Here is a 12578-nt window from a genome sequence, read left to right as displayed (position 1 = left end):
ACTAGTGTAGAAAAGGATTCTTGGCTTTTATCCTTCCTAGGCAGCCACTGGGGGGCCATTACCAGTTTTCCCAGGAATGGCACATCCTCTGGCATTAGAAAGGCAGGATAAGGGATGGTAGGGTAATGGGGATGGGTTCTGGAGTGGCCTAGTGGATAGGGCATTCACCTGGAGAGTGCAGTGTGGTGGACTCAAGTCCCGTCCCCCACTCCTACCCACCCAGGCAACCACTGAGGGGCCAACACCAGCCTTCCCAGGGATGGAACAGGCAATGGCATTAGGAAGGCAGGATAAGGGACATCCTGAAGGTAAGGAGCATGATGTAGGGAACAGTGAGGACAGCAATGACCAATGTAATCTTCAGGGATGGTTATCCATTGAGAGGGATTAAATAACAGGAAGACTGCAATATTACAATGGTCACAAGATTCAGAGTTAACTGCAAAGAAGTTAAATGCAAGGGTGGACATATAAATGAAGAATATTAATTAAAAATTATAAAAGTGAAAAAGAGCCAGTCATTCTAATGGTCAGGTTTAAACAAGGTGTAATTAATATTAACTCCCCCTCTCCTGTCCCTTCCACATTATGGGCTGGCTTATGAATACTGTTGGGTGAGAGCTCAGAACTCACTGTCTTTATTTAACTTGCAGTCAAAACAGCTTTCAGGATATAAAGAGTTAACCAATTACCCAGTAAGCATTTGCCTTACCAGTATGCTTACCAGGGTAACCGGTTAACCAGCAACCAGCCTGAGCAGCCCCCGGCCCACGACATGAGGCTGTGAGCTGTGGCTGGAGTAGCCCACACCTGCAGAATGGTGGGCTCAGCCTAGCTGAAGCAGCTCACAGTGTAGGCAAGTAGCAGCTCCTGCCCAGCCGGGCTCGCCGCGTCGTGGGTCGGGTGGTGCTCCAGCCTGGCCATGCCCATCGTGCTGTGGATGGGGGTCTACTCCAGCGGCCCCCTCCTTCTTGCAGTGTGACACGGCAGGCTGCTTAACTAGTTAACATTTTAAACTGGATTTTACATCCCTATTTTCAGGCATTCTGTTTTTATGAAAAATTCTTTAAATGCAAATTAATTAGTGTTAAATCACAGTTCTGTATTTGACAGGATTAATTTTTGTACAGTGCTTTAATAAGTATATTTTCTTTCTTCCATAAGGATCACTAACTGTTGAGGATTATGTGGTTCATATAGATCTGAATCTGGCCAAAGTGATTCATGAGAAATGGAAAGAATCTATTATGGTTGGTAGGCTTCTTTCTTATGAGGAGTTACACTTGGGCATTGTCAATGTATCTGTTTCTCTTTATGCATTTGTCTAAATATTTATATAATGTATTTTTATATGTATTGGAACAGTGATAGAATATTAGCTATATTGTGTAAAGTTCATGGGGATAAGTGGACATAGAGGAGATAAATATTTTAGTTATATAGTGACTCCTACCCCTGCAGTAAATAAAACCCAAATGAAGTACAGGCAGTCCCCGGGTTACGTACAAGATAGGGACTGTAGGTTTGTTCTTAAGTTGAATTTGTATGCAAGTCGGAACTGGTACATATTGTAGGGGAAACTCTAGCCAAACATTTCTCCAGAGCTCAGTTTTATTCTCCCACACCTTACTTCCCTCAGTCCTTTATTCTCAAGCTGAGATGTCTGCTGAGAAAAGCCGCTCCGCATCTCCCTGGCCTGCTGGGGGGAAGCAGCTAGTGCGGGGTTGCCTCACCCCGTTTGTAAGTAGGGATCCGATGTAAGTCGGATCCATGTAACCCGGGGACTGCCTGTATAGAACCAACCTCTAAAAACACTATGATGTCCAATTTCAAAATGGTCATAAATGCCCCACTGTGATCCTTCTAAAATACATTTTTGGAGGGTAGGGGAGAAGATGAGAAGGATTTCAGGGATGAATAAATTTCTCACTGTAAGATATAGTATAGCAAGAATGAGAGTTGTTATGAAAAAAAGATCACAACATATAATTTTTCAGAAAAAGATAGTTGAAGTCCAGTCTGTTATGTATTGCCCGTTGTTTAAAAAGGAGCCTTAAAACTGTCAACCATTGACCTTAAACAGTCTTGATTTTATTCTTAAATAGAATATATTACACATTACCTATTATGTACAGAAAACAGATTTATTTGTATTAGCTAATTGAGAGAGGTTCCCAGTGTCTCATGTCATCATGGCTACGTCTACACTGGCCCCTTCTTCGGAATAGCCATGCTAATTTAGAACTTTGGAATAGGGAAATGCGCGGGGGATTTAAATATCCCCCGTGGGATTTAAATAAACATGGCCGCCGCTTTTTTTCTGGCTTGGGGAAAAGCCGGAAAAGAGCATCCAGACTGGCGCGATCCTCCGGAATAAAGCCCTATTCCGGAGGATCTCTTATTCCTACGAATAAGAGATCCTCCGGAATAGGGCTTTATTCCGGAGGATCGCGCCAGTCTGGATGCTCTTTTCCGGCTTTTCCCCAAGCCAGAAAAAAAGCGGCGGCCATGTTTATTTAAATCCCCTGCGCATTTCCCTATTCCAAAGTTCTAAATTAGCATGGCTATTCTGAAGAAGGGGCCAGTGTAGACGTAGCCCATGAGTTTAGCCAGAGTAAGAAAAAAAAACAGCTTTGTACTGCATCTTATTTTTTGGTACAACTCTCTGGGCTTGTCTAATCTTTAATTTAATTAGGAGATATAATTTGATATTTTAGTAGTTCTTTGATTTGTCACTTGAAAACTTCTCCCCTTAGTATATTTCTTAACTTACATATATACACAGATTTTTTTTTCAAATTAAAAGTAGTTTAAAAATTGTAATTTAATTTGAAACCTGTTTACCTGAAAAGTAAGAAATGTTTATGAGTTAACATTAGGTGAAAATGTATACCTGTCGTTCACTAATGTGCAATTTTAAAAAAATATTTGTCTTTAGAAGAGACAAAGGAAAGAAGATGAATCTTATAAGCTGTTTATGCAAGGTACAGTATATACTTCCCTTAAATTTCGGTAAAACACTCATTTATCAAAAACTAAAACTGATAAGGTTAAAAAATTAAAAATTGTGGAAAATGTACTGCTTTATTTCTTAAGCTTAGTTTGTATTTAGTGGACTTGATATGCTACTCACCATTATCTTACAAAAGTAGCAGTGGGAGTAAAAATTTTAAAAAAGTCACTTTAATAATAGCATATAGCAGTGGTTACAAACCAGTAGATGGGATCTACCGGTAGATCTTGGAGCTTCTGACAGGTGATCCTGACTAGTTTGGCTGGGATTCTATCAAGTGCTAGCACTTCAGCTGCTCCTCCCCCTATTGCCCTGCTACTCCTGCCCGGAGCTGCCCCCTAGGAAGCTCTCCTGCTTGTTGTGCATGGTTGGGAAACAGGGGCAAGGGGCACTCATGTCACTCTGCTCCCCTCCCTATACCCCATCTTCAGCGTAAGGAGGGCAGGGCCTCAGCAAAGAGGTGAGGTGGGGCAGCGCTTCCGAGAAGAGTGCAGGGTGGGGGTACTTGGGTTTGAGGTAGGTCCTGGACTGACTTAAATTCAAAAAGTGATCTTGCGCTTAAAAAGGTTGGAGACCACTGACCTAAAGCATTCTGATGATTGGCTTTTCTCATTTCTATCTGGGATCAAAATGCACAGGGTGAGATTGTGACTGACTCTGCAAGGCCTGATACAGTCTCCATGAACAGAAGAGGCACTGATTCAGGCTAGTGCTACAAGTGGGGCTACCCTTCTGCAAGGAAAAAGAGGAAGGAGCCTCTGATCATCCCGTCCTTTCACCCTGGTCACCAGAACTAGCCCACCAAGTGTCCCTGTTTCAAATAGTGATGGATCTGCGAATCAAGCATTCAGTTCCTGAGCTCCCCATAAAGAATCTTTTCTGTGCAGCAAACACTAGGTTACCCACTTACCCACAACCTGGTCCTTAGACTTACATTTATTTTTACCTAATAGTTAAACTGTGCCTTAAACATCACAAGAGAAAGAAGACAAAAGTGGTTAAATATATTTTTGTAAGTTGTGGTTATAAAATATACAAACACACACATGTAACTGAGTATTAAAAATCCTGCAAATGTCCAGATGCAGTAATCTCTTTGCAGGTGCAAGTTAGATTCCAGCTTATAAAAATTCAGTCTGAATTGTCACTTTTTTACTTAGAAGAAAAACAAAGCTTGACAAACTGGGGGGGAGAGAGGGAGAAGAGGAAAATGTAAGCAATGTAATATTATTTTTGCTAAAAATATTAATTGCTTAAATAAAATCAGATTATTAATAATGAAAAAGTAGTAAGGTAAAATGTATTTTAAGTACTTCTGGCTTTGCTTTAATTAAATACATTGAATTTTTCATTTTGTCACCTTGAAATTTTTGTTGCTTTTGTACTTCTTGACCAATTAGATCTGGATGACTCCAACACAATCTTATCTCAGAGCACGGACAGTAAACTGCAGCAGAAGAAAATGACCTGTCCCCCTGGATCTTCATCAGAGACATACAGGGAAAATCTAGCAACATCAGAAATTTTCCCTTTTATGGATCATTGGAATGCACAAATTCAAAGAGTATCACTCAGAGAAATAATGTCTGAAGAAATAGCCTTACAGGAGAGACAGGATCTGGTATGAATATTGCCACTTTTTATTATAGTTAAGTTGTATCTCACTAATTTCCCACATACACCCCCAAGTCATTTTTTGCTTCGGTGTCTTTGCACAGGCTGACTTGTGTTGAGTTTCTGAGAGAACACATTTATTAATTTTTCTTTAATAATTAGGGTTTATGTAAGATGCTAGATAAAAGCCATGTTGATCATGTTTCTCTTTAAAATCTGTCATTTGAAACCTTAATATCATAATTGTTTCACAAACAGATCTTGCTATAGATTAGTTAAGCTTTAAAAAAAAATCAAATTGGCTTCATGCATTCTTTGTGAGAGCCATATAAAAAATTATAATTAGCACTATGCCATGCATGTTCAAAGAGAGACTTAGTTGCTTGTGATACTTTTAAAAAGAACCCACAACAGTCCAAACAGCTGACACATTTAAAAGGTATTTACGGTGTAATTCTCTCTGAGTTTTGCACGCTCTTCTTATTTGCTAAAGCTTGATTCTATTCCATTTAGTTTTCCCCTATTTTCAATTTGGAGCTTATAATGATCTAACTGGTGTGTATCTGTGCTACTCTCCTTTAATGGATGCAATGATAGACTAGTGCAATTATGTCTTCCCCTTCTCCCCCCCCCCCGTAATTCTGTTGCCCTGTAAGTAGTTGTCATAAAAATAGAATCCATATTTCTATTGACATTGAAGTTTGCATACAATAAGTCTATATTTCTGAAGCAAAATATTGTGGGTTCTTGCCCTTATGCTTATATGGGGCTTACTGATAACCGGGGTGTCCACAGATAGATTTCAGCTTTAGTTTTGGTCACTTTTTTTATATGAGCACTAGAATTGTCAGCTTTATTTCAGTTTATAATTAAAGACCTGTCATGCCTTCTAGGTAAGGGTTTCCCAACTTTTTTGATACCAGGGACAGGCTTACTGCCCTTCCTAAACTGTGTCAGGGAGATCTGAGGGACTATCATTGGTTCACAGACCAATTGTGGCGGTAGGTGACTTCCAGAATTTGAATGCCTAATACATTGAAACAACTAATACTCACGTCAAAACAATATTTCTGTCATGTGTAAAGCATCTATAGCTCAAGCCCAAACTCTCTCTCTACTTCTTACCTAATTGCCTGAAGAAGTTAAGATGGGCTTTGCAGTCTGTCTGGAATGTTCAGGAATCTGGATGTTTATAGACTAACAGGTAGCAAATTTCCAAACTTGCCTGTCTCAGAAAATACCTCACCATCTCAATGCTCTCAGTTTAAATTGAGGGAACTCTAGCTTAGTGACTTCCAGCAATTGTACACTATAGCAGCATTGCACTGCATGATTGCCCATCTCAGTTTTCTGTGCACGAGATGAGTGTGTGGCTGATACTTACAGGTAATTAAAATCTTTAGCACAATAGGTGCCTAAGTAGTGAATAATTTTTTTTGTCCATAGCATATCAATTACATTATTGGATCAGTTTTATTAATATAGATTCATCTAATGATGATTTTTTTGTTTCACTTACTTTACTTTCTGGATTAGAAACGTGTTCCTTCCATGGCTAGAAAAAACTGTGCTGCCAGACTGAAGGAGAAGCAACTCTTTGAGATGTTCCCAACCCTAAACCAAAACTTCTTAATGGACATCTTCAAAGACAACAAGTGAGAGATTTTTAAATGTTTCCTTTGTAAAATGCTGCGTAGTGATATCCTACTGTACATGGTTATTCTGTCAAAATTAAATGCCAAAGAATGGTTCTACCCAAACTAACAAAAATAAGTTTAGCTTTAATTAAAGGCCAAACTCCAAGGTCCTTAGCAGCAAACAAATTAATTTTTTCAAATGTACGCACTTGCTTTAGTCTTTACTTACTACTTTGAGAAGACTCTTCTCTCATTCTCTCACTTTCCTTCTACAAGTTGAACCACTATGGTCCAGCACCTGTGGGATCTGGCTGGTTCTGAACTTGGGGAAGAGGCACGGTGGCTGTGGAAACTTATGGCTGGGAGACCAGGACCGCAGCCCTGTGGCCACCGGGCTATACTCCCAGCCCCTGCGGTCCTGGCTGTGGAACTCAGCAGCCATCCTGCCTCTTCTTCTGAGCATCCCCTTATCCCTGCTTTCCCCCCTCCTTTTTGAGCCTGGATACCACAAATCAGCTATTTGTGCTTCTCTGGAATCTTGGGAAGGTGGGGAAGGAGTTTCCATGTGAGTGCTCCAGCTCAGGAGCACCCACCGGGATGCTGGACCTCAGATGTTGCTGGACTATGAAGTCCAGACCATAGATTTCAAACCTCTACCACCTTCCTTGGATGATATTGACTGAATGGAGCCACTGTCTAGCAAGGGTTCTGCTAACTCAACAAACAGCCATTCTAAGAATCAACTTGGAGAGATTGGCAAGTAATGAGAGTGGCACTCAGCCAGAGGGAAAATCTACTGTGGCCTACCATATGCTACCAATTTTCTACTCACCACAGCAGCAATGAAATAAGCTAGGCAGAGTCATCTCTCATTCTATCCATTCTTGCAGCATCTGATTCTTTTCAACTCCTTATTCCCTGATGCCCAACTACCATTTGAAACTCAAGGTAGTGAAAAGTGAACTCCATCTTTCTTCCTAAAATTTCCCTTCTCCTTCCCTTGCTCTCACCCTTGGAAGTTCCAACTATCTTCCTCTTCACACAGGTTGCTTGTTTCCTGCATGTTCTCCCTACACATTGAGGCTGTCAGTTATTTCTTTACAGCAACTCCAGAAGTTGTCCTTTTCTTAACCTCAGCAGTTTAAGCACTTGTCCATTCCTTGGTGATCATTCACTTTGACTGCTTCAATCACCTTCTCTGTGTAACTTTTGATTAGTCTAGGTTAACTGCTGCTGCTAAAATAGTCTTTCTTATCCACTACTCACGCCATATCACAGGCCTATCTGTAGGCATACACTGGTTTCCCTTAACTTTTTACATGAAGTTTAAGGATTCTGTCCTCCCTTTCAAGCCCATACAATTCCACTTCTGTAGCATCTTTGTTTCCATTTCTTTCTTTCCTCACAATTTTCCCTCCTAACTCCTTCCTCAGTAGCCTTCCTTTTGTGGCTTCTTCACAAAATCTCATTAATTTAAAACAGTTTCCCTCTTTTAGCCTATTGAGCAATATGAAAAATAGACAGATGATTACCAAATTTGTGATAGTAAGAACGGGATTAATTTCTTCCATAAAACTATAAAGCAAAGGCTGACTGAAAATAAGACTCAGAGTTACCTGGTTTGGTTAATACTGAAAGGGACAGTATCAATATAGCCTTTGTCTTTTAAAAAATCACTTTTCTTACTATTGGCTATAAATTCGCAGAAGATTTAAAGTAAAATCTCTTCTCAAATTTTTTTCCTGAGACACATTTACATACACTTGTTGCTGTGAGTGCTATACCTTTGTCTGATTTTGTTGTTGTTGCTTATGTTTAAAATGCACAGAAAAAAAGCCTTTTAATTATTGACTATCAGATAGCATTGGGTGCATCTGTTAGCACAGAGGTGGGCAAATGGGCCTCTGCGGGCCGGATCCAGCCCACCAAATGGGTTGATCCAGCCTGCAGAGGTCCTAACACTGCCCCCCCTCCCCCCAGGTCAATCAGGTCCTGGGAGTAGGGGAAGCACACAACGTTTGAATGGTCTAGGGATGGGGGAGTATAGGAAGTCTCCTCCCACCGCCAGGGGCATGGGTACTTATTGGGAAGGGGGAGGCAAAGGGGCTCCTCCATCCCCAGACCAATCATAGTCTGTGGGTAGGGAAGCATCCTGGCTCCACCCCTTCTGTTTGAGGCCCACCCCCTTGCAGTGCAGACTGGGGCCACTTAAAAAAATTATTGCCCACTCCTGTGTTAGCACCAAAGCAGGTATGCAATGCAATGAATAGCTGAGTCTGATGATGTATTATAAACAACTTTGCTTCAGTAGTGAATAGAGAAGTGAGAACTCCATTACCATTTTGCTAAATTTTACTCCTGTATGAAGGTCTACTGTATATAAAGAAATGAAGCTGCTGTTAATGTGCATTGGGACAATATGTATACAAAGTTACTGATATATTCTCTCTACAGCTACTCCTTAGAACAGACCGAGCAATTTCTGAACTGTGTCTTGGAGGCAGATCCTGTAAAAACAGTTGTAGCTCCAGAGATTGCTCAGCAAAGTGAGACTATCCCTTCCTGTAGTGCTATGAAGAACCGAGAGAAAAAGGTAAAAGCCAATTTTTTTCATAATTACGAATACATGCACTAGGAATGTAATGCTTATAGGATAGTCAACTAGTGACTTGACTAGTTGCTTCCTGTGTCCCTTGCTGTCTCTATCAGAGAGAGGCAGCAAAGGGGGGAGCAGGATCCGGTGCTGAGTGGAACCGGCTTAAAAGCCGGTTTTCCCCCCCAGCACCATCTCCATGGGGAGACAGGGGAGGGGCACAGTGGGGAATTAGTGGTGCTTCCGCCTTTGAAATGTAGCAAGAGCAGGGCTCTTGCTTCATTTCAAAAGTGAAGCACCACAGGGATCTCAGGGCCAGCAGGGGACTCAAACAGCCCCAGGAGGGGTCTTGTACATTTTAAAAATAAAGCGTTGCAGGGCACGTGGGACTGTTTAAGTCACCCGCTGGCCCTGCGCTCCCAGCAGCACTTCTGCCTTTGAAATGTAGCAAGAGCTTGCAGTGCTTTTGCTACATTTCAAAGGCGGAGGTGCCCTTATCGACTAATCAAATAGTAGATGCAAATTACATCGACTATTGGGCTAGTTGATTCATCTAAATTTAACATCCTTAATATGCACTGAAGTCCTGTTGTCAGTGTTAGAGTACACATTTTGCTGCAACGCTTATGGTTTGCATTTTTGTCACAGTGAATGTGGATATTTTTGACATTAGCTTCTTCCTAGAATATGAAGTTCTGAGTAAAGAGCACTCCGTTCTGCAGAGAGTTTTTAGAAGAGCAGTACTAAACTGTCTTTACAATCTAACAGGCTGGAACCATAAAACTCTATTCTCCTGAAGTTTAGTAATGTTTTGCCTAATTTTCTCAGCCACATATGCACACTGCCTTCCTCTATGAAGTGAATGCTAAGATTGGGCAGAAAGGAGAAGGGGTGTTAAGAATGCCTCCAGTTGATTGCAAGAATGCTCTAGTCTAGAAATAGACACATTGCACTTGATCAGTGCCCAGAGGTGTATTTATTTTAGGGATAACTAAAATATTTAAAAGACCTTTTTGGAATTACCAAGGTGGCATCCTTCAGTTTCACTGAGAGCAGGGACTGCTATTTCCTTAACTGATGTCATTAGCTCCATCTTTCTCTTAGAGATTGTTTACTTGTGCTTGCATAATTTTTCAGTAATACAAAATTAAACCTGACAGAGACAACAGTGGGCGGGAGGAGTATTTTCACTTGTCACAGATCGGTTAGTTCCTGTTTTATCTGTGGTAATGTTTTCTCTGAAGTTTGTTTTCTCATGGTAAATTTGATATTTTTGTACTATAATGAATAAATATCACATAGCCCTTGTTTTAGACACAAGTATTCTCACATGAGAGTTGATACTACGCCAGTGAGAGCAGAGAGAACTTTGCAGTGCAATTTCATGGAATTTGTGCCAGGCCTTTAGTGCAAATGTTACCTGTTGCAGGCAAAAAAATCCAAGGAAGCTGAAGATGTGGTGAATGAGATGATGTTCCAAGACGTTGAGTACCCTTGGTATGATGACTTTAGAGCAGAGGCTTTTCTTCACCAACAAAAGAAACAGGAGTGCTTGAAAAAGGCAGAGGAGGCCTATCGCATGGGAATGAAGCCCGTGGCAACATTTTATGCTCAACAGGTAAAAATAAAAAAAGAAAGTCAAATGTAGTTTTACACTGTTCAGAAGGCTTGTGTAAAACTAATATTTTTTTTATAATGCAAACTTCTATTGAAAGTTTTAAAACTATGAAATATTCATCACATCTTTACTAGATAGTGATATAAAAATGTTACTAGAAAATCATTTTCCAATGGAAAATACTAGGGGGCTGCGCCCTCTTCTGCTCGCTACGCTCACCTACCCCCCTCTCTGGCTGCTTTTACTTCACTAAGAGAGTCTGATGACACTGATGATGTCATTCTATCACCTGCAAGGAGGGGGGGGGGGGGAAGAGACGTTGCATTTTATTGCCAGTCAATCATAGTGGTGAGTTGAGAAATGTTTCAGAAATATTTAGTATCTGTTTTTTTTTTTAAAGTGACTTTGTTATATTTCTAATCTAGATATTATGGCTTGTTCAAGAAGATTCTGAATAATGGTGTATGCATGATTGTTGGACAGACATATAATTTCAACCACTATTCTGTGTGTCTGTCATGGACATAGGTTAAAGTAGATTTCCACAAGTGACATTTACAAAATAAATAATTTATTCTAGGGCCTCACGGGGCCTGATCAAAGCAAGCTTGGTTCATGGGCTCTGCCTGGCAGGGGGGAAGCAGCAGTTCTGTACGCTGCAGGGAAGCGCCCCCTGCAGAGTGCAAAACTGCACAAAGACACATGTGGTCTTCCCCCTACCCCCGGAACAGCCTGAGGTAGGCACCACAATCCCCTGCCCCTGCTGTACCTCCCCCAGTTCCTGCACCCCTCCTTTCCAGACTCCCACCCTACTTCTTCATCCTCCCGCCCACATCCCAGCTTCTCATGCATCCTTTTTTTCCCTTCCAGAGCCTGCATCTGCCTTCTCTTACACCCTCCCTCCTGCATAGTCCCTGCATCCACAGCCCACTTCTGCACCTTACCTCCTGGCCAGACACCCCCACCTTGCTCCCCAGCAGCCCCCTCCTACACACTGACCCCCTCATTTGTGGTGCCACCCCAGAGCCATAGAGGAGGGGGGGCACAAAACCTACTAGCCCCAAGGCCCCAGAAGAGTTAATCCAACCCTGGGAATAAGCTCAGTGCCTTCCTTCCTCCCTCTCCCCCATGGGGCTGGGGAATGAAGGGAGTGTTTTTATTTCCCCTGCTTCTCAGAGGGGGGGGGAGGTCACATCTGTAGAGTATTTTCCCCTCCTTTTCACTTGGGGGCCAGGTCAGTGAAGTGATGGGTTTTTTTTGGGGGGGGGTTGGTTTTTCACGTGTGTGTGTGTGTGTGTGGCCCCTGACTGATTTTTTTTTTTTTTTTTTTCCTGTAAGCCTGTTTCTGCTGACCCCAAAAAGGTCACCCCTGGTCAATGAGACTGGGCTGTTAGTTTGGTATTTGTTCCAGATTTCTGGTTCTTGATAAGCATATAACTCAGGCTAGTCCTTGCAGTAATCACTGCACAGGTAAATACATGGTTGTAAGAGTATACCACGGTCTACAATTTAATATCCCCTCTGCTGATCTTTTTTATTTAAACATGTTGCTGATTTTTAAAAAAAAGATTATTTCTGTTAAGCTGCTTACACTTGTGTTGACAGTTTCAGTGCTTGTGCTTTTTCTTAACCCTGTTCTTCTTAGCAGGCTGCACTGCCCTCTGAACACTCTTGGGGGAATTCTGCGCTACTGCATGTGTATAGAATTCATGGCTCATGCAGGTTTCTTTGTTTCCTTGCAGAAAAATGACTTCTAATGGGGAATCAAAGGCAAGCCACAAGAGTGGTCATGTGCCTTTTTTTGGTTTGGGCACCCAGAGCAGTTGATAGAGACATTAATTACCACGTCGGGGGGGGGGGGGGGAGGGCGGCACTGTGCAGGTGTGCCTGTGAGAGACAGACACACTCTGTCCCACTTGCTTACTATTGTGTAATGTTCAGCATGGAGAGACAAGACTTTGGGGGTTCTGAGGAGGTAGGTGTAGGGCATCCTCTGTCCCCTCAGGCAGAGCAGACTGCCTGCTTAGTGAATTGTTCCCATTGTTCTTAAGAGAATATAAAACAGGTGTAAAAATGTTAAGGGCCCTTTATGTTGCCTGAGTG

General features: G+C 41.8%; 1 protein-coding gene across 7 annotated transcripts in view; it reads left to right on the top strand.

The window, feature by feature from the left end:
* N4BP2 (NEDD4 binding protein 2) overlaps positions 1 to 12578 on the top strand; it is a 76974-nt gene that overhangs the window by 51091 nt on the left and 13305 nt on the right. For 6 of the 7 annotated variants that reach the window (XM_025187936.2, XM_025187934.2, XM_025187935.2 and 3 more), the window contains 6 exons: positions 1165 to 1250; positions 2939 to 2984; positions 4414 to 4634; positions 6164 to 6282; positions 8719 to 8857; positions 10287 to 10475. In XM_025187936.2, coding sequence (XP_025043721.2) covers positions 1165 to 1250; positions 2939 to 2984; positions 4414 to 4634; positions 6164 to 6282; positions 8719 to 8857; positions 10287 to 10475 — 800 coding nt within the window. Of the gene's footprint in view, positions 1 to 1164; positions 1251 to 2938; positions 2985 to 3651; positions 4022 to 4413; positions 4635 to 6163; positions 6283 to 8718; positions 8858 to 10286; positions 10476 to 12578 lie in introns of those variants that run through there. The other variant, XM_075930549.1, reaches the window with a different exon arrangement.

The sequence above is a fragment of the Pelodiscus sinensis genome, chromosome 5 (genome assembly GCF_049634645.1).
Source record: "Pelodiscus sinensis isolate JC-2024 chromosome 5, ASM4963464v1, whole genome shotgun sequence".
NCBI lineage: Eukaryota > Metazoa > Chordata > Testudines > Trionychidae > Pelodiscus > Pelodiscus sinensis.
Note: the sequence above shows the minus strand (reverse complement) of the source record. Positions and strands in the feature narration are given on the sequence as shown.